General features: G+C 40.1%; 2 protein-coding genes across 2 annotated transcripts in view; both read right to left on the bottom strand.

Annotated features, from left to right (window-relative positions):
• Window positions 1-1,315, bottom strand: part of nexmifb (neurite extension and migration factor b) — a 49,013-nt gene extending 47,698 nt beyond the window's left edge. The window contains 1 exon segment of the mRNA XM_043257867.1: window positions 967-1,315. The gene's annotated coding sequence lies outside the window, so the exon portion shown is untranslated.
• Window positions 1,316-5,760: 4,445 nt separating this feature from the next.
• abcb7 (ATP-binding cassette, sub-family B (MDR/TAP), member 7) overlaps window positions 5,761-26,276 on the bottom strand; it is a 32,128-nt gene continuing 11,612 nt past the window's right edge. The window contains 11 exon segments of the mRNA XM_043257104.1: window positions 5,761-6,631; window positions 10,660-10,767; window positions 13,433-13,536; window positions 13,620-13,791; window positions 14,002-14,131; window positions 15,375-15,538; window positions 16,114-16,271; window positions 17,561-17,735; window positions 21,526-21,613; window positions 21,698-21,786; window positions 25,527-25,795. Coding sequence (XP_043113039.1) covers window positions 6,416-6,631; window positions 10,660-10,767; window positions 13,433-13,536; window positions 13,620-13,791; window positions 14,002-14,131; window positions 15,375-15,538; window positions 16,114-16,271; window positions 17,561-17,735; window positions 21,526-21,613; window positions 21,698-21,786; window positions 25,527-25,795 — 1,673 coding nt within the window. The 3' untranslated portion in view covers window positions 5,761-6,415.

Below are 26,276 nucleotides of genomic sequence, written 5' to 3'. Positions count from 1 at the left end.
GACAGAGTGCTCAAAACTGCCAACGGATTCAATCGGAATGTGATTCAGTTCTTTTATAAGGCTACAAACAAACAGTCGTCACAGATGATCAGATCTGCACTAACACCAGACTTCAGATTCCTAAAATGCGTCCCGGATCACGCATCTTTAACATGTCCTCAAATCCACTGACCCTCTTCCTGGGCGGCCAGGATCGATCACTAGGTCCTGAGACCACCATGTCCGCAAAGGCTGACAAAAAACCTGAAGAACTTAAGACAAATGCTGCATTACCAAATATAAAGGGGCATGTTAGTACTTTCTGGCACGAGGCGATAAAAGTATTAGGCAAGAACACATACATTAAGCCAAAAATGCTGGGTAAGCAGCTCGATACAGATCTGAGCCACGATATGCAACATTTTATGTTTTTACTCCCAAAAATGCAATCTAGATAGGAAACTGTAATGTCCAAACATGATGTATAGGCAGTCTGCTTAAAGAGCCCCCAAAAACGCTGTCTAGGTAGCCAACACTTGTGTTTGTTTTTACACTAAGGCTCCCAAAGATGCCCCCTAGGTAGGAAACCAGGCTGCTCACTAGATTTTTTTTTTTTTTTTTTTTTTTGATACCATGGTGACCAAAAGCATCTATTGGAGCGGCTCTCGAGATCATGATGTTCCAACGAGACCGTGCTGCCTGAACACGCTGTCTACACAGGCAGCTCCCTCGATTTTAAGAAACGTGCCCAAAAAAACGCTTGGTTTGAGACAAGTGTCAGAAGTGAGCAGGGTTTCGTGAGCCCAAAAGTAACATTACTACACACGCTACGAACACCTCCTCCTCCTCATCCTCCTCCTCCTCCTCGTCACATCTCTCATAATACCAGCGCGCACTGTGCTGGAAGAGTCATGCAATGCATGCATATTGATAAAGTGCTGCGTTTTCATCCGTATCTCATGCAGAACGACACGCCGGATGACTTACCCGTTCCTCACGCTGCCTATTTCTAACCGCCGAGAGCTTTTAACGCCACAAAAGAGCTCGTACGTGAAAATAATTTCCGCGGTCAGTGGCACTTGTGCATGTTTTCTCGCGCATCCCGGGCCTCCGTCAGAGAGCAGGTGGACGCGCCTCCCGTCAGTGATGGAGAACCGCGCTCCTCTATCGCTCCATCCCTGATGACAGCGCGAGCGTGTGGTAAAATCTCCGCTGAAGCGCTCTCCTCAGCTCCAGCACGTCTCCATCTGTGAGTCAGGAGCTGGATGCTGCCATTGTTCCGCGCTGTGATGGGCGCAGTCTCGTTGCGCGCTCGGCTCGTGAGAGAGAGAGAGAGAGCGTGAGTGCGCGCGCCCTCGGTGACGTGCGCGTGAGGGGGAGGTGCTACAGGTGAAAAGGCCAAAAAGTTTCCCTTTCCCTTCCATCAAAAGCAAACGGAAGCATACGGGCAGCGTGCTGAGAATTTACCGGTTCGTATTAATGAAATGGGACAATTACGCGTCATCTGATTGCATGTGTACGGCCGTGTTTGCGTTCGTTACTGATCCCATACTGCATGACAAAGACTTGTTAGTGACCAGAGACCACAAAACCAGGCATGTTTTTGGAAACAGATTTATAAAGTTGAATAAATAAGCTTAATATTGTTTTATTATTATCCACAAGGCCACTGAACCGAATTTGTGGCTTATTAGGACGATCCAGTAAATGCAAATGTAAAGGATGCAAAAAATAGATACATAAAATAGATACATAAAAATGTTGGGAAAATTACATTTAAGGTCGACCGAATGAATAATGGAATAAATATCAATAGGTTAATCTTGTGCCATACTGATATAGAAATATTAAGAGAAGAAAAATATATCATATTCGTTGTTATTAACAACATTGAAGGTATTCAACACTGCGTTACTCAAGGTTACCAAATCAACAGATGAAAACCAGTTCATGCAATGTTGAAATGTTGAGAAAATAGCTTTGCAAATGCAGAGCTCAAATGCTGGTATTGAATTTTAAATCTTAAATTTCTGTGCAATTAAATCCTAGAGTCAGTGTCCACGAAACCAGAAGACTGGAAGAGTCTATAAGCAGTAGGCTATTTCAGGAAAAAAATAAATAAATAAATACAGAATAATTTATTGCTGTTGTGTAAATAATATTGAATCACCAATTAAAAAATATATATATATATAAAATATATATATAATGCATTTGTATTTAATCAATCTAACCATCTCTGTATATTTGTATGATTCCAGGTGATTCCAATTTAAAAGATGTCTTCCGTTCTCATCTAAGCTGCATTTATTTGACGAAACGACTGTAAAAACGGTAATATTGTGAAATACTATTACAATGATATCATTATTAACCCACACATACAGGAACACACCCTTATATGCCCACGTCCATGCTGATGGTCCGTGAAGGTTCTAGATCTACAGCTGATGAAGAACGGAGAGCGCTGTATTTGTGGAGCAGGAAGCTGAGGTCAGTGTGAGCGCCGTCTCCTTTTCCATTGTGTGATTCCCAGCCTACGTGGAGACATTATCCTGGTAAACACTGAAATATAGTCCTCATTAAACTCTGATCTCTGGAATCAGTGCGCATGCATGGACACACACACACACACACACACACACACACACACACAGGGACATCTGTGGATGGTAAGGTTCATTTGGCCTTCCATCACAAACCAGCACAACTAAGAAACGCTTCTAGAGTTAAACAGCTTCAGCTTGGCGTGCGATACGCTGCCAAACCTTACTCTTCATCACAGTCTGTACTGAACGCACAGTTGCAAATGAGTAAGAGTCGACCCAACCGATTTAGAAATGTCAATTTTTATTGCACTTTCATTTACTGATAATTACCATCAGCGAAGACAAACCAGTCCTGGAAAACGGCATGATGATGATGTGTATAAAGAGAAACTCTGAATCCTGGAGGATAGAGGTGTGTGGAAGCTGAGGAACACGTAACATCACCCAAGAGCAATCTCTTGATAGAGATAAACAACTGGCAAAAATGAATATTTTTCATTCTTTTAATTTCAGATTACGCTGTTATTTTGGTTTATTCTAATTATGTCGCTTTTTTGGTCTACGTGCATTTTTAGTTTAGTTTTGTTGTTTTCACCGAACACAGCAGATAAATAATAAAAGTGCAGTTACAACACAAGAAGGCAAAAAATAGAGGTGAATAAATAGGCAAAATAAATTAAATATGATAAAAAAAACCTGCAAATATTCCATTTATTTTTTTTTTATTGAGTGATTTTTTTATTGGAAATAATCTGGAAGTACTGCTAAAACACACACACGACTGCTTTCTGCTCTGAAAATGTACGTTCAAAACCAACCTTTTCTTTTCTTTATATTTCAACCAAACACTACAAATAAATAAATACATAAACAGGAAAAATCTTTTCCACAAAAAATGAAAGTGATGGCAATAGTCCCTTTTTTCTTTTTTTTTACATTGACGCCAAGTTTTCTTTAATTAAACGTTTCTCATCTCATTAGTAATTAAATATTTATTTGGAATCAACAAGATGGTCCTCCAGTCAATATCGGAGATGCAATTTTATTTTCTAATAAACCACAACAAATGGAATTATTGCACAATTGTCATTAAAAAGAAGAAGAGTTGTATTAATAAGCTCCCTGCCTCTTCCATCATCGCTCAAGCATTGCTCAACTGAACGTTGGGTCTCACTTCCACAAAGAAAATCGGTCTCCTCTTGGCTTGTACCGAAACCCTGGCTTTGTTCTTCTGATTCACGAGCGGTGTTTTGCTTCTGGTTTATCTCTGATTCCATTCGACGGAAAGACAGTCATACACGCCGAGGGTGAGCAAATCAGGGGCTCATTTTCATTTTTGGCCGATCTTTCCCTTTAAGGAATAAGAAATGCACAGAGCGTCTCTAGAGGATGTAGAACATACAGTCTAATAACTAGCGGTCCAATCCTGTAGGGCCAGTGGAAACGTGAAGTCCCTCACAGGATCGTCTGCGTCACACAACTGACTCGTGATCACCGACCAGACCGATACCTGCCTTCAACATTACCAACACGACACATTCAGACCAACGCTTCTTGAACGCATCACTCACTTCACGTTGAGTTTCGTTCGTCTGATGAACACACACTTGACATTTTTATTAAACAAACCTGCATCATGTTGCCAAAAGCCACATCCTTAAGTCTTTTTCCGTGCTACGGAAAGGCTTCGAATCCTATAATGCCTTCAGTTCGCTGCGTTTGAAAATCATTTCAACAACACCCGAGCTATCACACGAGGAAACGTCACGCATATATAAAACACAGCCAGCCACGGATAGCGCCTGATTGCAATAAAGCAACGCCTTATTAGCTTGAAGCGGACTCCCGCAAAGCCCCGGACGACTGGAATCTAAAAGCAGAGCATTTTTCTTGTTTTTAAAGAAACGAAAGCACATTAGTTTTAGCCTTGGCCACGTCCCTCAAAAACACCCAGCTGAGTGCAGCAGGATTTGAGGAAGGCCGCTCTAGTTAAGGCACTTGTAGATGCTGAGAGCCTCTTATTTCCTTTCAAACAGCATAAAAGCTCGCCCGGGCTAAGACGTCTAAGTGGAGCTCAAAGAACGCTTTCAGGCGCTCCCAGAACGTCAGAAAATCTCAGCCACTAATGCAAAAATTTACCAAGGATATGTGATCTAAATGTGAACGCGCATACGATTTGTCTGGCGCCGCAGGTTGGGCGTGAGCCGATGGGTTTTTCTGCGAGCCGGGCCGAGGACGTTCACGGGAACAGCTTGAACGGACGGAAAGCAGGACTTGCTATTCGTGCCGCTCAACAAAAGCTGAGAGGGGGGCCTCGTCAGGCTTTTATGAGCCCCGGAGACGCCACAATGGAAAACACGCAGGGTCCATTCGCCAAAAACAAGCGAACGCTCCAGAGCTCAGCTCACGTAACGCGCGTGACGTCGCGCATTTAAGAAAGAAGCTTACATAATTAACTCAAATCAGACGACTGCAAAACATGGCCCGCAATTACAATATATTGTATGTTTCCTTTTCCGAGAACCCTTGCCAATTTTTGCGCGCACTTAAAAATGCTATCTATATCCGATGTTTATCGTGTCACGAAGCTTTCTCTCTCGTTCACGGAGCGTATCGCTGCTCGGTAAACATATGGATTCCAGCAGGTCACTTTGATTGAACCCAACATCTGCTGTGATATTATTCGGCGTCGCACCTTCCAATCACAGCCCATATTAGCACGATCAATCACTAACAGAGACGACTAATAAACTCTCCCAAAGACAATACAATTACTTGCAATTGCGTTTTTATTGAGAGCCCAACAAAGACGTCAAGAAATTGGAAATCAAAAATAAAAATTATAAAAATGAAACGTTTTTGGTTTTTTTTTGACACACTTGCATGCACACAACATTATTTTCAATGTAAAATCCCAAATGACTTTTTATTTTTTCTATTACTGGAAATCTAAATATTTGTATCTGCAAACTAAACCATTCTTATTTACTTTTTGATTTAACTAAAATAATTATTTTAATCTATATTAACTGAAAGTTGTACCAATCGTTAAACAAACTGGCACAGTGTGCAAAAATTAAAAAAATTATATATTATATAAAAATAGAAAATCTCAATATTATGTATTTTGTCTATTTTAATATAATTCATTAAAAAGCATACCTCCTAGAGTGTATGACTCGACCCTTAAAAGTCCTAAAAAGACCCTGAATATCAAAAGATAAAACCCGTGTCCCATTTCACCAGCGTTTATTCTTTAAAACAGAACAGAGTAATTTTTCTTTGTTACAATCAACATCATTTCGACACTTCTTTTACAAAATCTACCAAGTCACGTCATTGACCGATCTCTTCAGCCCTCATTCATCTCCTACTCCCACTGATGACCGAACGTGACGGAGCGACACATCTGAAATAATATCTCCTTAAACGATGACTGACGGCACGCTTTGGGCCTGAAGACGAAAGCGTCATCCCTTACTGATTTGAATCCAAATACAATGAGATGAAAGAAACACGTGCTCTCAAACACTCAACGAAGGAAGTTTTATTTAATAAGTTGTTAAATGTGCTATCGATGACATCTCACTCAGATTTGGTATAAATTAATGTTGATGAGGCATCAAATGTGCCGGCGCTCACAGAGAAATCTCCAAAATGGTCCAGGCATATCTAACATAATTCAACAGACAACATGATATGTGCACTCTATACAACGCGCTTCTCAAAAATATTGCATTAGTAATATGTACATATGCATAATAAAAACAGCTTACGAGAGTTCCAGGTGACTCAGACAAATCTATTAAAACAGGATCCAATCACCTCGGTGTGAAAATGAAGGCGTGGCATTGGCCCTTGAGGTCAGAGAGAATCACAAGCCGTCCTCAGCAGGAGCAGTTCCCGCAGCCCTTCACGCTGTTGAGGATCTCCTCCTGCAGCTTCTTGCGCTCCTCGTCTCTCTGCGTCAGCCGCTCGTCTGCGGGCTCGCTCCGGCCCGCGCCGCTCGTGTTCCTGCTGTTCTGTGTGTTCCAGAGGTCAGCGTACAGACTGCCCGGCGTGCTCAGCAGAGCCTGGTGACTGCCGCGCTCCGCCACCTTCCCCTGCGTCACATCACACAGATCATCATCAGTCCACCTCACCTGATCACACGCTCATGGCTTCAATGAAGATTCTGGCATTATTTACTAGGGACGCATACTTCCAAAGTGCGCCACACCGCACTGTTATCATTAGTGAACATGTAATTTGAGCATAACAGGAAGCGATAAGTAATATTATAGTAGTAAAAAGTTAAATACTACATTTGAGTAACAAGCCCGACACGGATTACTACACTTAATAAGGCTATGATTTAATAAACCCTACTTGTTTAAAAGCAGAGCAGTTCACAATCAGTGAATACTGTTAACGCCAAACGGTTGCTAGATTTAATTCAACGTCCTACATTTCTGGTTACTACTGATATTTTGGGTGCACAAACTGTAACTGCCATTTAATTCAAATGTTTCAAATAGAATTAATTCAACAGTTATTGAATCAATACAGTCTTAAGGTTCTTGCACGCCAACTCTTAAAGTTTTGCATTCATATCAGACGCATCATAACACCATTTAAAATGTAAATGTGCAGATCATTCACCCAAAAATGAAGGTCTTCTGCGTTTGGAAAGACATGAGGGTGAGTCATTCATCTTTGGGTGAATGCTTTCTACGGACAGGAACATCATAAAATCGAACCTGATCCGATTGATTTATTCTTCCAGGAAAGTTTCGGAGGTAGTGTGTAAATGTGATGGACACAACGTGATTTTTTAACCATGAAGAAATTTTGGATCAGTGCGCTTGGACCTTGAGGAAGAAATATATTAAAAAACTGCCGTACTTTCTGTTTTAAATAAATCAAGTAACCCTGATTTTAAATGTCTCCTCGTATCGCTTTATTGAGGAAAAAGAAATTTGATGCATTCTAATTGTTCTCGACGCGCTCCTGCATCTTTCAAATAAGGAACACATGCGCTCCTCGAGAACAATTAAGCACCAAGCCTCGAGCTTGCAGACTCTACTGAATATAACTCAATAAAAGAATCTGTGCCACGCTATAAATGAAAAATGTTTGTTTTCACGAACAGAGAGACGGCGTGCAGGCAAGGAAACATGTTCTGTCCCCAGAATAATCATTTAACTTTTACCAAGACTTGTTAAAGAGCATGCAAGGTCGTTTTCCGCAAGGGCCGTCCCAAGCGTTCACACGGCCTCTGCCTCGGGATCGTTTCAGGAGGCCAGAGGCTGTTATTCAGCATTTAAGCCTGCTTTCTTTGATTGACGCCTTGATATTCAGCAGCATAAAGTCTCCTGCAGACAGAGCGACTGTGCAGCTGCATCCAAATTGGAAGAACTGGGCAAAACAAGAGATTCAGGGCCATGCAGGGGCACTGACAGAGAGACAGTGTGATGTTTGAGAAAGGTCTACAGAGAGCCGAGACTGCGGCGGTGTGGGCGTACATGCAGCACTGCCTCTTAAAAGACTGCCAGCAACAAAGCCAAGTATGAAATCAGCTCGCACAATGACAAGTCAAGCAGTCTCCCGGCTGTTTGCTAGGTACTCGCATCAATTACCACGCCACTTTTGCCAAGCAAGACTCAAACCCTGCTAGTATTTTTAGCAGCCGTGTCGCTGACAGCTCGGATCGCTGTAATTATGACCCATTTTTGATGCACGCCGATATCTGCTTGTGTTTCTTGGATCTGAGGACGTGATGTTGGTTGGTTTTCTCCGGCGAGCGGCTGCATCACGTGCTCCACCCCCCACACACACACACACACACACACACACACATCCAGATTGAAAAGGTCTCCACACATGGGAGACAAACAAAGGTGTCGCTGAGCACTGGGCAAAAGGTATTTCCACTGTTAATGAGCTGGAAATGTAAGGGGCCAGCCCCCGCAGGCTGCCCTCTGCTCTCACACAGATGAAGACGCTCGCATCTGAAGCATGCATCGACCTGCGTGTGTCTGCCACCGGCTGAAGGAAGCGCTGGAGATTCACTGCTAACTTATCACAGCCTTTCTGCAGTAAAGAGCGTCTGAATGCAAATGCTGTGATTGTGAATCTAGTACTAGTGAATCTCTTCTGTAAAAGCTGTAAACACAAGCCTTTCACTGTACGGTTTATTAGCAAGTCACATTCAATCATAGGGATTGATTTTAAATATTGAAATCAATGTGCTATCAGGGTTTAATGCGTCTTTATTAAGGTTTTGTTCATTAATCTCTCTCCGTTTTTGTATGTATAGCAGGGGCGAACTATTTCTGGATGGAAATAATTTTCGTAATCACTGGTGTGCACAAATCCTCAAAATATAATCTTTTTTAGAAATTGTAAAAAAATGTAATTTCAAGAAGATCTGTGCATCAAGCTTATTTCTACACACATTTCCCGCACGCAGTTTCACTTCGCTTGGCGTTTATGATAAATATTGTTTATAAAGACTCCAATTTACCTTATATTTTTCACAAAAATACATTTATCACAAACACAAATGTTTGATTTCATTTCTTAGTATTTTACATCATTTCAAAATGGAAGTACTTCATTTTCAGAATCTGATGACACATAACCAGTCACCATCATGTCACAGCCACAGCCTCTGCACGGTCCACTGGAAGAAAAGGAGGAAGTGATGTGAATCTAAAATGCTGTATGCCGCTGACAAACTCCACACCCCTCTCAAGGGCAACTTTGGAGGATGCAGGCATCGTTTCGCAAGCTCCCTTTTACCAACAGACTGGATGTCGACAGCAGAACAATACACAAGGACAGCAGCGAGAGGGCTTTCTTCATCATCAATAAAAGATACACAAGACGCATTTAAATGAATGCTTTTTCCCCATCTATGAGCGCCATAAGGATCTGAAACTACTTTCCACGTAACAATCCAACAATGACACGATGATGACTCAGGGCCAAACACTGTAAGAGAGGCATGCTGATGTTTCCCTATAGATCTCTTTCACATGCCTCACATTAGGACTTCAACGCCAGTGTCGTGTGCTGCTTTGAGCTCCACGAGAGAGTCACGGAAAGGCCATTTGACGAGGCCGTACTTCTCATTGTCTTTCTCCGATAACCTGAAACAGCCAAACGTATGAAGAGAACCCAGATTCTTGCAAACCACCCAAAGCCAGTGTCGCCCACAGGCTGACAGACGCAAGAAGTGAGTGGCACATGAATGTTGTTCTGCAGCGTTCATGACAACACGGGCTGCATGAATCTCTTCATCAATGGAGATATGCGAGCTTTTGTTTCCCGCCGCAGCGTCATACGTCCACCATACAACAAGTACACAAAGTAAAACTCTATAGCCCTGAAATATGGATGAATTAATGCCTTTTAGCAGAGGAGCATACTGCATACAAACAAACAGTTAAAAGAAGCGGACTTTTTTATGCTCATTCATTATCATTAAGTCACGTCAATAATAAGGACTTACTGCAGGGGTGTACAAAGTTTACCACTGAATTATGATATTAGGACGTACATATAAAGTCTCTGTACACAGAGAACGGTGCAAGAACTTTCATATTAATAATAGAGTAAAGTGTATTATTGGGGCAATTTTTAATCTATATTTTTCTGATTTAATATTTTTCACAATGGATATTATACTCAATCACTATTAAGTCATACTCATTATTATTATTATTATTATTATTATTATTATTATTATTAACACTGATAGAGATTTTAACGTAAACAATAAACCCAAATATGAACACCAAATCTTTTTCTAATCCTAAATACATAAATAATATTCAAAATCCAAAAAATGTATTACACATACTGCAATGAAAAAACATATAACGTAATCTTTCCCAACATCATCGCTTGCCATTCAATCAATCATTATAAACTCATCAGTAGTCACGGGCTGCTCCTCAAAAGGTCAGCAGCCACTGGGGTCAAAGTTCAAAACTGCCTGGGACTTTTTTGTACTGTGGAGTCTTTATAGCTGTTGCTTTACGTGTGCTTATATGTATATTTGTTGTGCTTTATATCTGCTGCTCATCATGATTCCTGGACGCTGCAGCACCTGTCACACACATTCACAGGTTTCAGACGAGCTTACCTGATTTAGTACAATAATCTCATCTGCATCCACGATGGTGGACAGCCGGTGTGCAATAAAGACAGATGTTCTGTCCCTCACCATCTCCTTCATGGAAGTCAGAATATTCTGGAAAGAAAACGAGGCAAAGAATAAAAATGTCGCTTCTCTTTTATCCTTCCTTCCTCTGAATGACTCTGCAAGCCTGAGAAAGCTTCGGTGATGTTTCATTAAGAAGCCGTCTGCTTCATGACAGCAACATTTCCCCACAATAACAAGAGCTGATATGATTGACAGGATTTATATGAAGACCTTCTGACAATAAGATACATTAAAACACTGTCGAAAGCCAACAGAGCAAACACTTCCTTGAGTATAATAAGGCATAAAGCCTCCTGAAAATGAAAAAGCTTAGTGTAAATATCAAATGAAGAGTGTTCTCAAAGCAACAGGGGAAAAGCAGCAGCTTTGAGCAGAAATTCAATCTTTAAAGATCTGTTAGTGATGGTGGTTAGATGTACACCGCTAAACAGTTCAAGAACTAGGCAGATAAACCAGAAAGGTTTGGTCTTTTAGCACACAAACGCAGTCAGAAACCTGCTCAATCTGGCTGGTGTTAGGAGGGAGATTTAAATAAAACGCACTCTTACTTTAGTAGAACAGGAAGGAAGATTTTAGCTGAAACCGTGCACCTTGGTAGTCAATGGCTACCGACATTAGAGAGTCTGGAGTGAGGTCTAAACTCATACGCTTAAGTCATAAAATATACACTTTTCACATTATGGAGTGCTCTGATAATGTACTCGCTAGAGCTGTCGAAAGATGAACCGCATCCAAACTTAACGTTTTGATTTTCATGGACCTTTTTCACGTTTCCGGGTTTCTCCGCAGAGGAGTTGTCACAGTCGGGTTAACTTGACGAGCAGTGAATGGGAGAGTACCACAAATACATTGTTTGCATTCACATTCCATCAAATAGCAAAAGAAAAACTCGACGGTGGAGTTTGGCAACCGAAACTGCTCTTTCGGTGCTCGAATAAACGGAAAAACTGAATCAATTAAACCGAATGACACGACGTGATAAAATATAGGAGCGTGCTAATGCAGCATAAATGTGGGCAGTGTAAAAGCATTTAAAAAACAGCCTCAAATGATTAGTAAATAAGCTGTTTTGTGTATGTCGCCGTTTCAAAGAGCGCTGCGTGAGATCACTGTATCTGCTTGTTAGTCAGGGCTTAAAGTCCAGATCTGCCTGAAACGGTGTTACTGCTAGGTAACTATTTCATGCATTTTTAAAATGAAGTAAGAAAAGTATGACAATAATAATGATAATAATAAATTTCAACAGCTCTAGTAATGCGTTTCTTAAAACAGTCACAGTGTTCAAACACTGTTCTGTAATATTGTTCAATGTTTTGAAAGTATTCTGCTCATTTATTTGTAGAGTAATTTTTATTTTTTTAAATACATGCCTGATTTAAGAAGGGGGGGGGTCTCAAAAATGTCCTACAATAGTATTTCCTATTTTGTGCTTTGTTGGTGTAGTTATAGGTATTTTTAAAAAATGTTTAGTGTTAAGTAAATAAATTTAATGGTGAATAAAATTGGCAAAACATGGGGAAAAACCTTGTTAGGTAGTCAGCCTTTGGTGTAGCGGCATGTATATATATATATATATATAGGTATCGTTATCGCAAACATTATCGTGATAATTTTTTTGCCCATATCGCCCATGCATAATAAATAAAGTGATATGCTTGTACATATTTTGAAAAGGTTTTCATGTACATGCATTTGCATATGCCTATTATTATATACAAATCTAATTTAATATATGAATAATATATGAATGTTTGAGTTTCTATATGTGGGTCAAAGACAAAAAAGGGTTTAACCATAAAATCAAAAAAGGTAACACTGCTTTAAATTGTTTTCCATTTAAAATAACTGTATTTAGTTTTTGTATTTATAAGCCAAAAATAAATAAATCACACATTTCTCCCTGATTTACTAAAATGACCCACTAAAATGTCAATCAGTGTCTTGACAGGAATATTCACAACAAACATCTATTACACCCCAAATACTAATTAGTTGTAATTTTACTTTTTTTTTTTTTTTTTTTTTTCCAAACACTATCCTAGGTTTTGATAAAAGTACGATTTTTTTTACGCAATAAAATTTAATTTAATTTAATCTGTAGGAGTCAAGAAAATATCGTGTTACACTGAATGACAATGTAACAATATTTCAACCTTATTTTTCCAACCAAACCTTAAAAGTAGACACTTTTTTTTTTTTACATTCAATGTGCTTTCCATCATTGTCAATTTCTTTTGACGCAGCCATCTTGATGTCTCTGATCCATACACACTAAATATACACACAATATCTCACGGGTATTCATTTTGTGTTCCTTGATGCTTTTTTTCTTCTCAAAAACATGCAGCCTCTAAGTATTTTCTCACCGAGGAGCACGGTTTCAGCTACTGAAAGAAAAAGTCTCGTGCATCTTGGATGACCTGAGGGTGCGTAAATTAAGAGCACACTTTTAGTTTTGGGTGAACTATGCTTTTAAAGCGGTCACGTCTTGAAGCGATTTTAGCTTGATCTCTTAAGTGGTTGATGTGCTACAAAAACAGATGATTTTTATTAAATTTGTTGAAACTAAAGCAAGAATGACCGCAATGACACACACACACGAGCAGATCAGTTTGTGAAGCACCTGACACTTAATTCTTAACGATCCGAACTATATTTAACTCGTTCTCTTTCAACGACATGCGGATCTCACCTCTTCGGTGATGGAGTCTAGTGAAGAAGTGGCTTCATCGTACAGCAAGATGGGAGGGTTCTTGAGGATGGCCCGTGCGATGGCCACACGCTGCTTCTCTCCACCTGTCAGAAGAGAAAGCCGCTCTAGATCACTCGAGAAGAAGCCCTTCTGCTCCGCTCAGAAGCGCCGAGGGCTGGGTTCGTACCTGACAGCTTCAGGCCTCGCTCTCCGACCTGCGTCTCGTATCCGTGAGGCATTCGGAGAACGGCGTCATGGATTCCAGCGAGTCTGGCCACACGGTAGACGTCCTCGGCGGTCGCACTGATGTTACCGTACAGCAGATTGTAAAATATCGTATTGTGGAAAAGCACGGCGTCCTGAAATTACATTTACATTTGATTCTTATTCAACATGGCACGCAGGTAATTCTCGTGACTTTTTTTCACAGCCTCTAAGTAGGTCTGATTATGGTTCCCATGGTACCTCACTGCTAATTTATAATAAGATATTTATTTTAAAAGAAGTAAATAAAACTGTTCTGTAATGAGGTGATAATTAGATCTGATGACTCTCAGAACGAGGCTCACCTGCGGCACGACGCCCACGGCCTTCCTCAAGCTCTCCAGACTGACGTCACGAATGTTCTGGCCTGCGATGAAGATGCTGCCCTGCTGCGGCTCGTAGAAACGAAAGAGCAAGCGGACAATCGTGCTCTTTCTAAAGACATAACAAAGGGGAACCTGTAAGCGCTGTCAAATTCTATTTTGCTCTATTTCTATTGCAGTGTGAAAGTGCTGCTCATTTACCTGAAGACTAAAAGTTATTGCAAACACACACACACACACACACGCATTGAGTCTATACAGTTTGCTGCTGTCAAACTGTTTTTGTTTGAATAAAATGTAATATATATATATACACATATATACACACACACATATATATATATATATATATATATATATATATATATATATACACACACATATATATATATATATATATATATATATATATATATAACATTTTCCTAAAATATATATGCATGTGTCTGTTTATATATACACACACACACACACACACACACAACACAATAAAGTACACACACATTTAATGTTGTAAGCCATTAATCATGCTTAATCCTTTGACAGCACTTAATATATATTAAATATTTATATAAACATTTATATAAATATTTATATAATAAATATGCACATGTAAATATTTGAAAATATGTATGCTGCATGTCTTTATTTATAATGTACACGTGTAAACAAAAACCTTTTTTATGAATAGTTTGACAGCACTAGTAATGAATCTGTTGCAAAAAAAAAATGTGCAAAAGAAATTTTTGTCACTCTCTCTCTTCCTCCTTCCTTATCAAGGAGCTGCAGGATTATCCCCAGCATTTCAAAGTTAATATTTATATTTATATTCAGTCTTTTTATTCCGCACGTTGTTTGTCAGACAGTGCTTTGTGCTGCGAGATGAAACGATCAACTTCTCAGATGCCATTCTGGTTTTTCCATCCGCTTGAGCGAACACCTTTCACAACGCTTGCTACGGATGCCAAGATTTAACACAATCCATTTCTTTTTTTTTTTAAGACGGACGAAGGTTTTGGGGGCATTGGATTTATTTTTTAACGTGCAAGAACTTCAGACGCAATAAAGGTGTGCAATAATCCTAACTGAACAAGCAAGGTTAAATGTCCGAGTTTGACAAAGACTGGCAACAACAAAATGAGCATGAGGATATTTACTTGTCTTTGGCTCAAATGACGAGATCCTGTCTTTTTAAAGCGTTAAACGGCAAAAAGCCCTCATATCTAACAGTTCTCACTCCAAAGAGTCTTTGCCTTTACTGCTATATTTCTCAAAGTAATAGAGCTCCAATTTGAACCCTATTGCTCCAAGTTCAGAGAAACCTAACATAAGTATGTCTTTCCTGGAGCACTTACCCAGATCCACTGCCACCGACAATGGCCACCTTTTTCCCCGCAGGTACTTCAAAAGAAACCCCGTTAAGCACCTTTTGTCCCTCCAAGTACTCAAAATACACATCCTCGAACCTGATGGTGGCTTCCTGGGGTGTAACGAGCAGCGCCGGGGCCATTTCTTTCTCCTTCGGACACAAAGGTTATAAAAAACACATTTAGCGGTCGCAAATTTACATTTTGAAGCTTGAAACTGAAAAATGGCCCTTTTCAAACGTATTTCCAAGTCAATCCATACTAATGGCATTGCCAAAACAATGGCTCTCGTGTAGCACTTTTACACCAATTCTACACACAGATGCGTTATTTGAGAAATCAAATTAAGGTCTCTCAATAATGGCTTGATGGGCAGCGCTGTCACACGGTGAAAACCATTACTGATCACTGCGAACAATCAGACAGATTTTATTCACGGTAATTACAGGCTGCATACGAAATTAGCCAAACGAAGAATGAGATTCATCAACCTCCCCCCACCGACGCCATGAAAGACAGAAAACACTCAAATGTTTTGGGGATTAAAACAAATACTACGACGAATGACAGGCATTAATGCTTCGATTTGTAATACTCTGCTCTGAAAGGAAGCTCTTGTCACGCATTTTGAAAAAGCTCTGACATTTCATAACGGTCGGAGCGAATAATACAGCTATTCACATTAAAATGATTGGTTTAATTCTGCGGCAGTGAAGGCCTGGCGCACCTTTATCTTGGTGTCGACGCTGAGCAGAGTGAAGAGCGTGTTCATGTCTATGAGGGCCTGCCGGGTCTCTCGGTACACCGTGCCCAAGAAGTTGAGCGGCATAGAGAGCTGGAAGAGCAGGCCGTTCACCATCACCAGATCCCCCACAGTCATGCTGCCTGCGGAGAGAAGAAGCCAAAGCACACAGAATGTAGGGCTGGATATCACCGCAGCATCTTCAGACAACACTGGACCACAAAACCAATCCTAAGGGTCAAGTGTTTCAAATTGAGACTCGTGGAAGTTTCTAACACCTTGAGTACCTGCTTCAGTGTGTGTTTAAAAAAGGTTGTGAAAAAGTGAGAAAATAAGAAACATGGACATTCTTCTTACAATGCATGGACCCCCGGATGCGTGTGAGGGATGTCTTATTATGGATGCACATACTTTATTTCACGTCTTCTGAACGCTTGACAACAGTCCCATGGAAAGGCTTTGAGGGACCTGGACTACTGTTTTATATAACTCTGATTGGTCTGAAAGAATAAAGTCACATACACCTAAAATGCTTCAAACACGAGTAACTAATTGAGTTTTTTCGAGTAAACTAACCCTTTAAAACTACAAAGTTCACCTATGTAACGTATATAATAAAGATGCATCAATGCGCATTTTCTGCCACACAACAATTGTTTTTATGCAAACGACAAGTTACATTTCTGAACTGTGTCTGGTTGTGTATTTTAAGTCAAGAGCAGTTAAACAGGAGAAGAACTGGATGGCCTGCATGCTGCAATCTTTACTTTAACTAATGTTTTGTCAGAGTATTTTGTATTGATTCAGTTTTATGTTTTAATAAAAATATATAAATCAAATACGGTGTCTTACTAAATTGATTCAAATTAAAATAATATAATCAATAGTTTACCAAAACACTTATAAGATGCTTATAAACTAAAACATGGGTTAAAAAAATGATTTTTTTTTATATTCTGTCAATTTAAACGCAAGTTAAACCAAACTGGAGATTTGTGAGTATAAGTGTGAATTTGATGGTGGTTTTTCTCAAAGGAAGCTGGTGAAGTGACTCTCAGAGCAGATCTGGAGATGAAGTTGGTGTGTTCATGTCCTAGTTTATTGAAACGCATACTTTGAGTGTAACGTGTTTGAGGTCGCGTGTGAAAAAAATGTGTGTGCCTTTATTTCTGCTGTGTGATATAGACTGTCAGAATAATCCATAATCCATTTTCATTTATCGCACAGCTCTAACAGAAAAACCTCATTTACACGTGGCCTTCACAGATCACTGCCCGAGTCGGCTTACACCCTTACACCTGCTTTTATTGGCTGGACTGGACTTCCTGGCCACATGCGTCTTCAATTAGCATGTAACTACGTGTTGCTGAGGCATGCTGTAATTGAAAATTTGAAATGAAAAAAGGGCTACTAGAAATCACTGATTTTTCACCTGCCATTATGCCTTTGCTTGCCAGCACCATGATAGCAGTGAGGCCGACGCTGAAGATGGCGCTCTGACCGAAGTTGAGCATCGCCAGAGTAGAGGTGGTCTTCAGGGACGACGACTCGTACACCTTCAGAAAACTATCATAACGATCCGCCTCGTACTTCTCATTGTTGAAGTACTGAAAGAAAGAGAAGCAGAAAAAGAACGGCTACTGAAGGAACGTCATGATATTCGTAAGTTTAGAGATACATGAAAGACACAAAAGATTATATTTTGAAGAATGCTGGTAACCAAAGAGTCCACACGGACTTGGAAAAACGTCCAGGTGAATAAATTACAGAACTTTTGGGACAGACTATTCCTTTAAGCATGGTAACATGAGTTATTATCAGGGTTTGAAATCAACTTTCTAACTTACCAGCCAATTTTGGCTACTGAATTTTTAAATTACCGGCAACTTCTACTAGCCCCCAAAAAATAAATAAATAAAATGAGAAGAAAATGAATGAGAAAGCTTGAGGCTATGCACACTAGACAAGACAAATTTCAAACCCTGACTATAAATGTGGCTCCAGAGTGCCAACAACGTAGCAATGACCATCATCTGTAAGTGTGTTACTCCTCAAAGTTTAATGGGTGTGTAAATGACAAAAAAAGCCGCTGATGTTGACTACATTAAAGTGCCCCTCTTATGGTTAATGAAAGGTTCGTATTTAGGTGTTGAGAGTCGCCAACAACAGGCTGACATGCACGTAAGGTCAAAAAACTTCCATTGTGTTTTATTTATATGTATTTATTTTTTTAACCTTGCCCAAACTATTCGTTTTCCGAAGCTCTCTTTATTACCGATCCAAAAGCGATACCTAGTGGTGAGGAATTCGTTCGCATTTTCATCCAGACCAACACGGAAAAGACAGCAGTATGATGTTTCGTGTTGACGTCAGCGTGAATTGGCTTGGGATTCATTTTAAAAATAACTTGTTTCAATGATTCAGTGTTGACTCTTTCTTTTGAGAGACACATACCACGGTTTTAACTTTAAAAGAGCTTTATACACGGTACACATTCTGACTTAAAACTGTGCAGGGTGTTTTCATTCACTTAGGCACTGCGTGAAAGGTAGTTTAATAGGGGCACTTTATTTGAATGGGTTATAAATCAGAAGCTAGAATTTGTAATGGTCAGCACCTACTGTTTATTCTAAATAAAAAAGGTTAGGGCTTTTGGTTAATGGTTTATTTTTCCATTTACATACTAAGAAACTACAAGAAATAGCATGATATTTATCAGTATCGGTATCAGTCAGCTTATGACAGTTAAAGGTCTCTGGGATGTGAAATTAAGCATGTAACGAGCTGTAGCACACATGAACACGCTGGTGATGCCTCAATCACACATCCAGATGTCATTAAAGCTACAATCTCATCTCGAAATGGCAGCAGCTGAGTAAACCAAAGCCTAAGGCCTTCACAGGCTCAGAGATGATACTGAACGGCTCAAACATCTGAGACTCTTGAGCACTGAGAATGATGGGAGTGAAGACAGCTGCACAGAGAGCCGCACAGCTCTGAAACACAAGAGCGCCACAATTAATTAGTTCTGAAATGTGACAAACAGCGGCGTGGCGATAAACAGCCACTGCTGGTTGTGTGGAGGACGGTGACAGAGTTCTGCAGAGCAACCCAGACAAGAAAATAAAATTAGAAATTAAACACTGCATTTTTCCAACACATTAATACCAACCATAATTTTGGCCTAGCAACAAAGTCAAACTTATATCTATGACGCAAAAATTTTAAAATAAATCCCAAGACGTTTCATGTTGATGTCCATGTAAAACATTAGCATATCGCTCGCTGAACACAAAGCTTTTTCAGCCATTACAGATGAGAAGAGATGAAAACGAGACCATTCGCCCAACCATTGCAGATCAGCATCACACAAAGGAGGGGTCAGGGAAAATGAATCATTGAGTGAATCGTTTTTGAGCAAGTAAGGTTAAAAAATAAATGCACATGACACACAATGAAAGTGTTTTTTGACCTTGCCGGAATGTCAACTTCCTGTTGGGGATCTCAAAACCAAAATATGCACCTTTAATTACCCATAATAGGGGCACGTTGATACAAAAAACACCACCACTGAACAACAGCACTTGATCCAGAACTTTTGAAAGGCTGGGTGAATAAAGTTGTGCTGACATTTCATTTCATAAGTAGTATGATCATCTCAGCACTTTTATTAACACACACTGGACAGCTCTCCTACACGGTCATGACGCTCTGAACATTTCAGTACCGCTCATCAACTCCTGTGCCAATTATCAGATAAGGCAAATGTTTGGAGGATTGTTTTTTCTGAGTGAGGCCGCTTTAAAGAGGGGCCTAGCACTGTCAGTGTGTTTAGAAAGAAACAGACAGATACGGGAGGGTTTGTGCTAGTGGAACAGAGCTGGAGTGGGTGGAGATCTCATTATGCATGCACACAGGCTTAAAGTCAGACTAAATCTACATGCACTGACACCAGAGACAGGAAACAAAGCCCAGCACAAAACACATCTGCTCTTAACAAGAATGCACAACAGATTGAGCTGAAGAGCAGAGGATCGGAGGCTTGAGACAGAAACTGAGCACAACAGCCTGTTAAGACACTTACAAATAAACAAACTTGCAAAAGAGCCTGAAGTATTTCTGACACAGCAGATTTTACTGACCAGCACTACATTTACCACAACCTGCACAAAACTGACGTCCTGTCATTTGCTGAACAGCAATATGCGTGTATGAAATTATATTCTGGACTAATTGTCGATTCTGTTTGCCTCATAAACGGTGATATAATCTAAATGCAATAGCAAATCTTGCATTACTGTTTGCATTTTCGCAAATGACCGCAAAAGTCCATTTGCAGCTTTATTTTCCATGTCTTACGAGCTATGAGCATGACATATTTAAATAGCAATGTTAATTACCACATTTGTTCTTTCACTTTCCCTGCATTGTGAATGTAACCTGCCGAAACAGGAATAGCAGTGCCTTTTGCATTTGAATTTCCTACGTCTTCACGGAAAGCTGTCAATCAACGTGAGGGGGCGGGGCTATACTACGAGGCGCGTTTGTATTGGGAGGTGATGTCACTCAGAAACGAGCGCGCCGAATGCTTTGATCAACGGAGGTGATCGAAAAAGACGCCCTACAGACAGCTGCTCATCAGTTCTTGCCTGTGTGCCTGCGTGTCTAGAACAATACAAAAATACAAAAACCTGTAATCACAGACGACTACAGTAATATCAAAGACATCCGTAAAACTGGAAAGTCTCATCACATCTGACACAAGAGTCCAATCACTCGGAGCGGAGAAGAAAACCGATGAGAGCAGCTCCTGTGGAGGAGAGCAGAGCAACTCTAAAACCTAAAACGTTCAAACTACGTTTGCATCCAGTCAGAGTTTGAGCTGATTTTAGAGCATATATTGACATTTGTTGAGCTTCTCCTATCAATCACAGCAGTCTCAGTTGATTTATTAAAATCGATTAATTGATAGTGTCAAGCCAGCATTACATAGAGCCCAAGGATTAAGGCAATCTGAAGATCAAACATGCTTAAATGATGTGTGACAACAAACCTCACTGCAATACACATGATTAAGATGAAAGTAAATAAGTCATGACAGAATTTTCATTTTTGGCTATCCCTTCAGTATGAAAGCCCACTGTTGGGAGAAAAAGTCAGATCTAGGAGATTCTGTGAGATTTCTGTGAGCTAGAAAGTAACAATTGTGAGATTTATAGCCTTTATAGCCAATTGTGAGTCTACCTTTCACAGAATTATGAGTAACAAAGTCAGAACAGAGAGATAAACATTTGTTAAGCATTTGTTCCTAGAAACCAAACAAAAAGCAAGGCTGTAGATGTCACTTGGGCGTGGTGCAAATGTTGTAACGGCAGAGCGGTTTATCATGTGACCCACCTTAACAGTTTCATAATTGAGGAGAGAATCGATAGCGGCGTTTCCAGCCTCATTATCAGCCTTATTCATCTCAATCCTGAAGCGCGTCCTGGTCAGAGACACAGAGGGTGATTAATACAGCAGCGATCGACACGGCAGACAATGGCCGCTCTGTGACAGACTCATACAGTACCTCCACTGCGTGACGGCGACGGTGAAGGCGGTGTAGGCCGAGAGCGTCCCCACGGTGACCAGAGCAAACTGACCGCCACACTTATAATACTGCAGAAGAACAACAAAACAGCTGTGAGCGACCGGCAGAGCCACACGGCCCCAGTCTCCAGAGATGCATCATCTATCCTCACATTCATTTTACCTTGCATTTTCACCATTTCACCGGCTAATGGAGCGTGACAAATGGAGAAATATGCTGTTAGAGTTAATGCTTCTGCCATCGCTAAAGGATTCTGATTAATCAACCTGAGGAGATGAATATCAGGCACATAAAGAAACCACTAGTCTAGTATTAAGCATTAGAGCATGTGACTGACGGAAGGGTCTCTGACTTTTTCAAATCTAGATTCTGTGTGGGCTCACTGGTGAACACTTTATTGATTATTAGTGAATGAATAATAGTCATTGCACAATGCTAATCACGTGACTTCAGGAGATTTCAGAGCGCCACATGCTCTAGCATAAGGGTTAACGATGTGCTATACTCCAGAGCGTCACTTTACTAATGATGTCTAACATTAGCCTGGGGAATAAAAAAATGACTTTTATTCCATATATTCATTGCTGTGCAACAATACATGAGCTGGGAAAACCATTTGATTGAAGTGCAGTAAAAAAAAACACGTTTAAGCGTTGAACAGGTTTTATAGAAAAAGAAGGATGTGTGCCAAATCAGCCACGAAAATTAAAATATATCAACACAAGATCTCAACACAAAATTGAATGCTGTTCATAGCAGATGATTGGAACAGAATGGTACCAAAACTTTATTTACAGTTATTTTTTAAAGATATTTACAGTTTACAGTCGCACACAGGTATAGCGGTCTGCAAACTCGGTTTATTCTCAATTTAAATTCCTGGGTTTATTATACAATAAACCTAAACCTAATAGAGTGGGAGAACTATGAGTCCCTCGGATGTTAGCATGAAACTGGTTCCTTCCGCAATAGAATTTTTCTATAGGCTTTTGGATTATGGCAAAAAATAAGCTGTGTTCAATCAACTTCAAGTTCATGAAACTTGCATGTTTTATCCATTAAGATAATCTTCACAAAATAATGAACTTATGAATTTTGATGCCTAAATAAAAAAAAGGCAGAACTTAAAAGCTAAACTAAATGGTGGCTTGCCTTCAACGTCACCACTGCTAATTTTAAACGGGTTTAGTGAAAAGGATTAGGATCTAGTGCATTTAATCTATTTAATAACAGCAGAGTAATCGAGTTTTTGGATATATGAATTATTTTAGTGAATAAAGTACCACATTTCAGCTACGGTTTTGTTAGGGTGGGTATTTTATCCTTGTTTCTTCATATGTGGCTATGAACATTTCATTTTAAAGTGGCTGTAAGCCCTATGCATCATTGCTTTCACTTTCACGGAGACTAAGCCAGTAAATGTGGTGTTTACATGAAATAATTATATGACTGTACCTTATGGTCCGAACCCAGCTTCAATAGGAAATCGTTACAACGAGCATCTTCTTTCTGAAGACTTGTTTTGACATATCTGTAGTCCCATTTAGCAACTTGTTAGCAATCAAGTTTTTACAGAAAAGGTTAGAAAAAAAAAATGAGTGGGGTGTAATTGGTCTGCTTTATGACCCATTTAAAAAAAAAACCCATTGACTTTGGAAAACCCATTGGTACGTTGGAAGCGGATGTGCTAAAATGCTAACATGCTACCGGGTTTTCGCCTACAAAGTGACACCATAGTTCCCACACTCTATACATTTATAGTTAAAAAGCGAATAAAGGATCAGATGACCTCAAACATTTCATTCAAGAGCAATACCTGCATGATTTTTTTTTTCATTTTATATTAAATTAGTTCACTGAAGATTTAGTTTCGAGGCGAAAGGCTAAATATTTTAGAAATTTTGGATTTTGTAAAACATGTTGATTTTGTCCGCCAAATAGAGAACAGCATGGCAAGGCAAGAAATAAAACTGAGGGACTTTGCAGCTGTTATGTATATTCGTGGCCTGATGAATGTCAGGAAGAGCAATTTCCAGAGTCTCAGAATTCAGATACTCTTTTAGTGCAGGACGGAAAAGACACAACATACTCACCATAAGATCTGCATCTGACAGATGTTGCAGTTACAGACAGCGTGCTTGTTATCACAAACTCAAAGGGTTTTATGTCACATTCAAAGCAGTGAAATGCTTGTCCTGATTATCTCCAACAAAAACAACAACTGTTTTAAAGACTTACAACTGCAAACACTGCAGCAAAATAACATTTTTAAAACACTAATTCGACTCATTTTTTTGTTAAACTATTTAAACGGCATGTACGTCGATAAACAGCTAGCGGGCAGTTTCTTTGCTTGCAGGAGGAATTGTCTTAGTATTATTAAAGTTGTCCTTTCTCTTCGGGGTGTTACAAGCTGTTAGGTAAGAGTCCTAAAAAGATATTCTTTATAAAAGTTCAAATTCATCCACATCTTCCTAAAACACCTTTCTACGTCAGAGTGGGATTCTTTTCAAACACTGCCCAAAGGCGCAGGCAAAGAAAGAAGGCGGAGCAATCACTGGCGCTGTAGTGTTGCTGCGGGCGCCATGTTCTGGAGACACGGTCTGTCTGTGTGAAAGAGAATCTACTTTGTTTGTGCTCCCAAAGGAGGACACAGCTAAAAATCAATGGTCAAGCTGCATTAATAACACAGTTCCAGAACAGTTCAACACAAAAATTAGCGTGTTCAGCACTGATTTCTGAACCTGAGAGATGCTGGCTGTGCACAGACACTGTTTCTATAAAGTTAGGCAATTCCAACTTTCCCTAGGACAGGCTGGCACTTCTAGCACAATCAGGAGTTTCCCATGGGGAAAAATCTTTCAGCATGCAAGTTTTGCATATTCAAGCTGGTCCCACGAATTTGCTGCTGTGTGACTTAAAAGCGACTTCTGGTTAAGTTGTGCTTATTAGGCCATGTTCAGACTGTGAAAAAAAAAACTAACTTTTGCATATTCAGTTACATACAGATGGGTTTTGCATGTCTTAACAACAAAACACTTTTTAACTTTTTTTTAAATTTCGTTTTTTGTTGTTATGTCAGTGTTTGAAATGTGTGTTTTTTACAGATGCGTCTCAGTTTGGATGCTCTGGCTGCTAGAATCGGATTATGTAAAAAACTTATTTTTATTCCCTCTTAATGTGACAAGCGGTGACACAATATAAACCGGCGCTGAGGTTTCTTGTGGTCCAGAAGAGCTCTGCACGGCGTCTTGATAAAACACTTAATATAGACAATGCGCCTCCAATTTTTCTGCATCTGCTTTGAACGCCTCGTGAAAAACATGGGGTGACTGACATGCAAATCTGGTTTGATCTGGTTTGTAATTAACGATGATGTCACATTCATAGTAGTGAAACGTCTGCTTGAAACAGATCTGAAAAAATGTTTTTGCCTGGGGTATGCTACAGAGTCAAGGCGGCAGACCTCTTTTGCTTGCCATGTTTTGCTACAATTTCACTAATGTGACTGCACCTTTACAGTGATTTTACCACACTTAATGGGAGGTTCTGGCACTCTTCATGTTGTGCCCATGAACTATAACACTTTAATATAGGGGCCAATTCACACTAGCTGCTTATTAGCATGAACATTAACATGTTGGCTGCACTTATAAAGCACATTTAAGTGCTAATAAATCACAAATCCTACTTAAAACATGCTCAACTACCTTACCTACTATTAATAATGGCAAATAAGTAGTTTATTGATGCAAAAGTCATAGTTAGTGGGTTGTTAATAGTGAGAGAAGTCATCCTTTGGACTTACCAAAATGCTGCTGACCAGAATCATTTCAAAGAGCGTGGGCCCCAGGTTAAAGACCAGAGCACTGAGCACGAAGCTGATTCCTCGAGTGCCGCGGTCGATGGCTTTGGACAGCGCTCCTGTCTGCCGGCTCAGGTGGAAGCCCAGGTCCAGGTTGTGAAGATGGAGGAAGACATTCTTGGCTATCCTCCTGATGGAGCTCTGAGCCACTTTCCCAAACACTGCGTTCCTCAGCTCATTGAAGAGAGCGGAGCCGGCGCGGGAAACACCGTCTGAAAACACAAAGCACAAACTTAAAGGCACGGAAAACAAAAATCAGATGAAGCGTGCGCCGCTTCATTTACATAGCTGCTGGAGAAACAAAGGGAGTCGTCTCACGCGGCGCTGACAAGTTCCAGCAAATTAGAAGTTATTGGAGACAGTCGCATGCCCTTGGCAATGAATTTAAAAAAAAATGAAGAGCTTTACGTTGCACAATGCATATTATTTGCATCTGCATTTGTATGAATGTTAACAAGCTTCAGGGAAGGTTCACACAGTCACACATTAGACTGCGTGACAGCAGAGGATGCTGACTTCTTCCTCTTCACTCGAGAGCACCTAAAGCTCATTAAACCTGCCGGCTTCAACTCCTGCCCCACGAGTAGATCTGACTCACTGTATAGCTGCCATTTAATCCCACCAGTCACAATAGTGATCGTTAAAGAGGTTTTCATTTATAAAAATCGTGCAAACATGGAAGCAATAAAGGGT

This window comes from Puntigrus tetrazona, chromosome 14 (assembly GCF_018831695.1).
Source record: "Puntigrus tetrazona isolate hp1 chromosome 14, ASM1883169v1, whole genome shotgun sequence".
Taxonomy (NCBI): Eukaryota; Metazoa; Chordata; class Actinopteri; order Cypriniformes; family Cyprinidae; genus Puntigrus; species Puntigrus tetrazona.
Note: the sequence above shows the minus strand (reverse complement) of the source record. Positions and strands in the feature narration are given on the sequence as shown.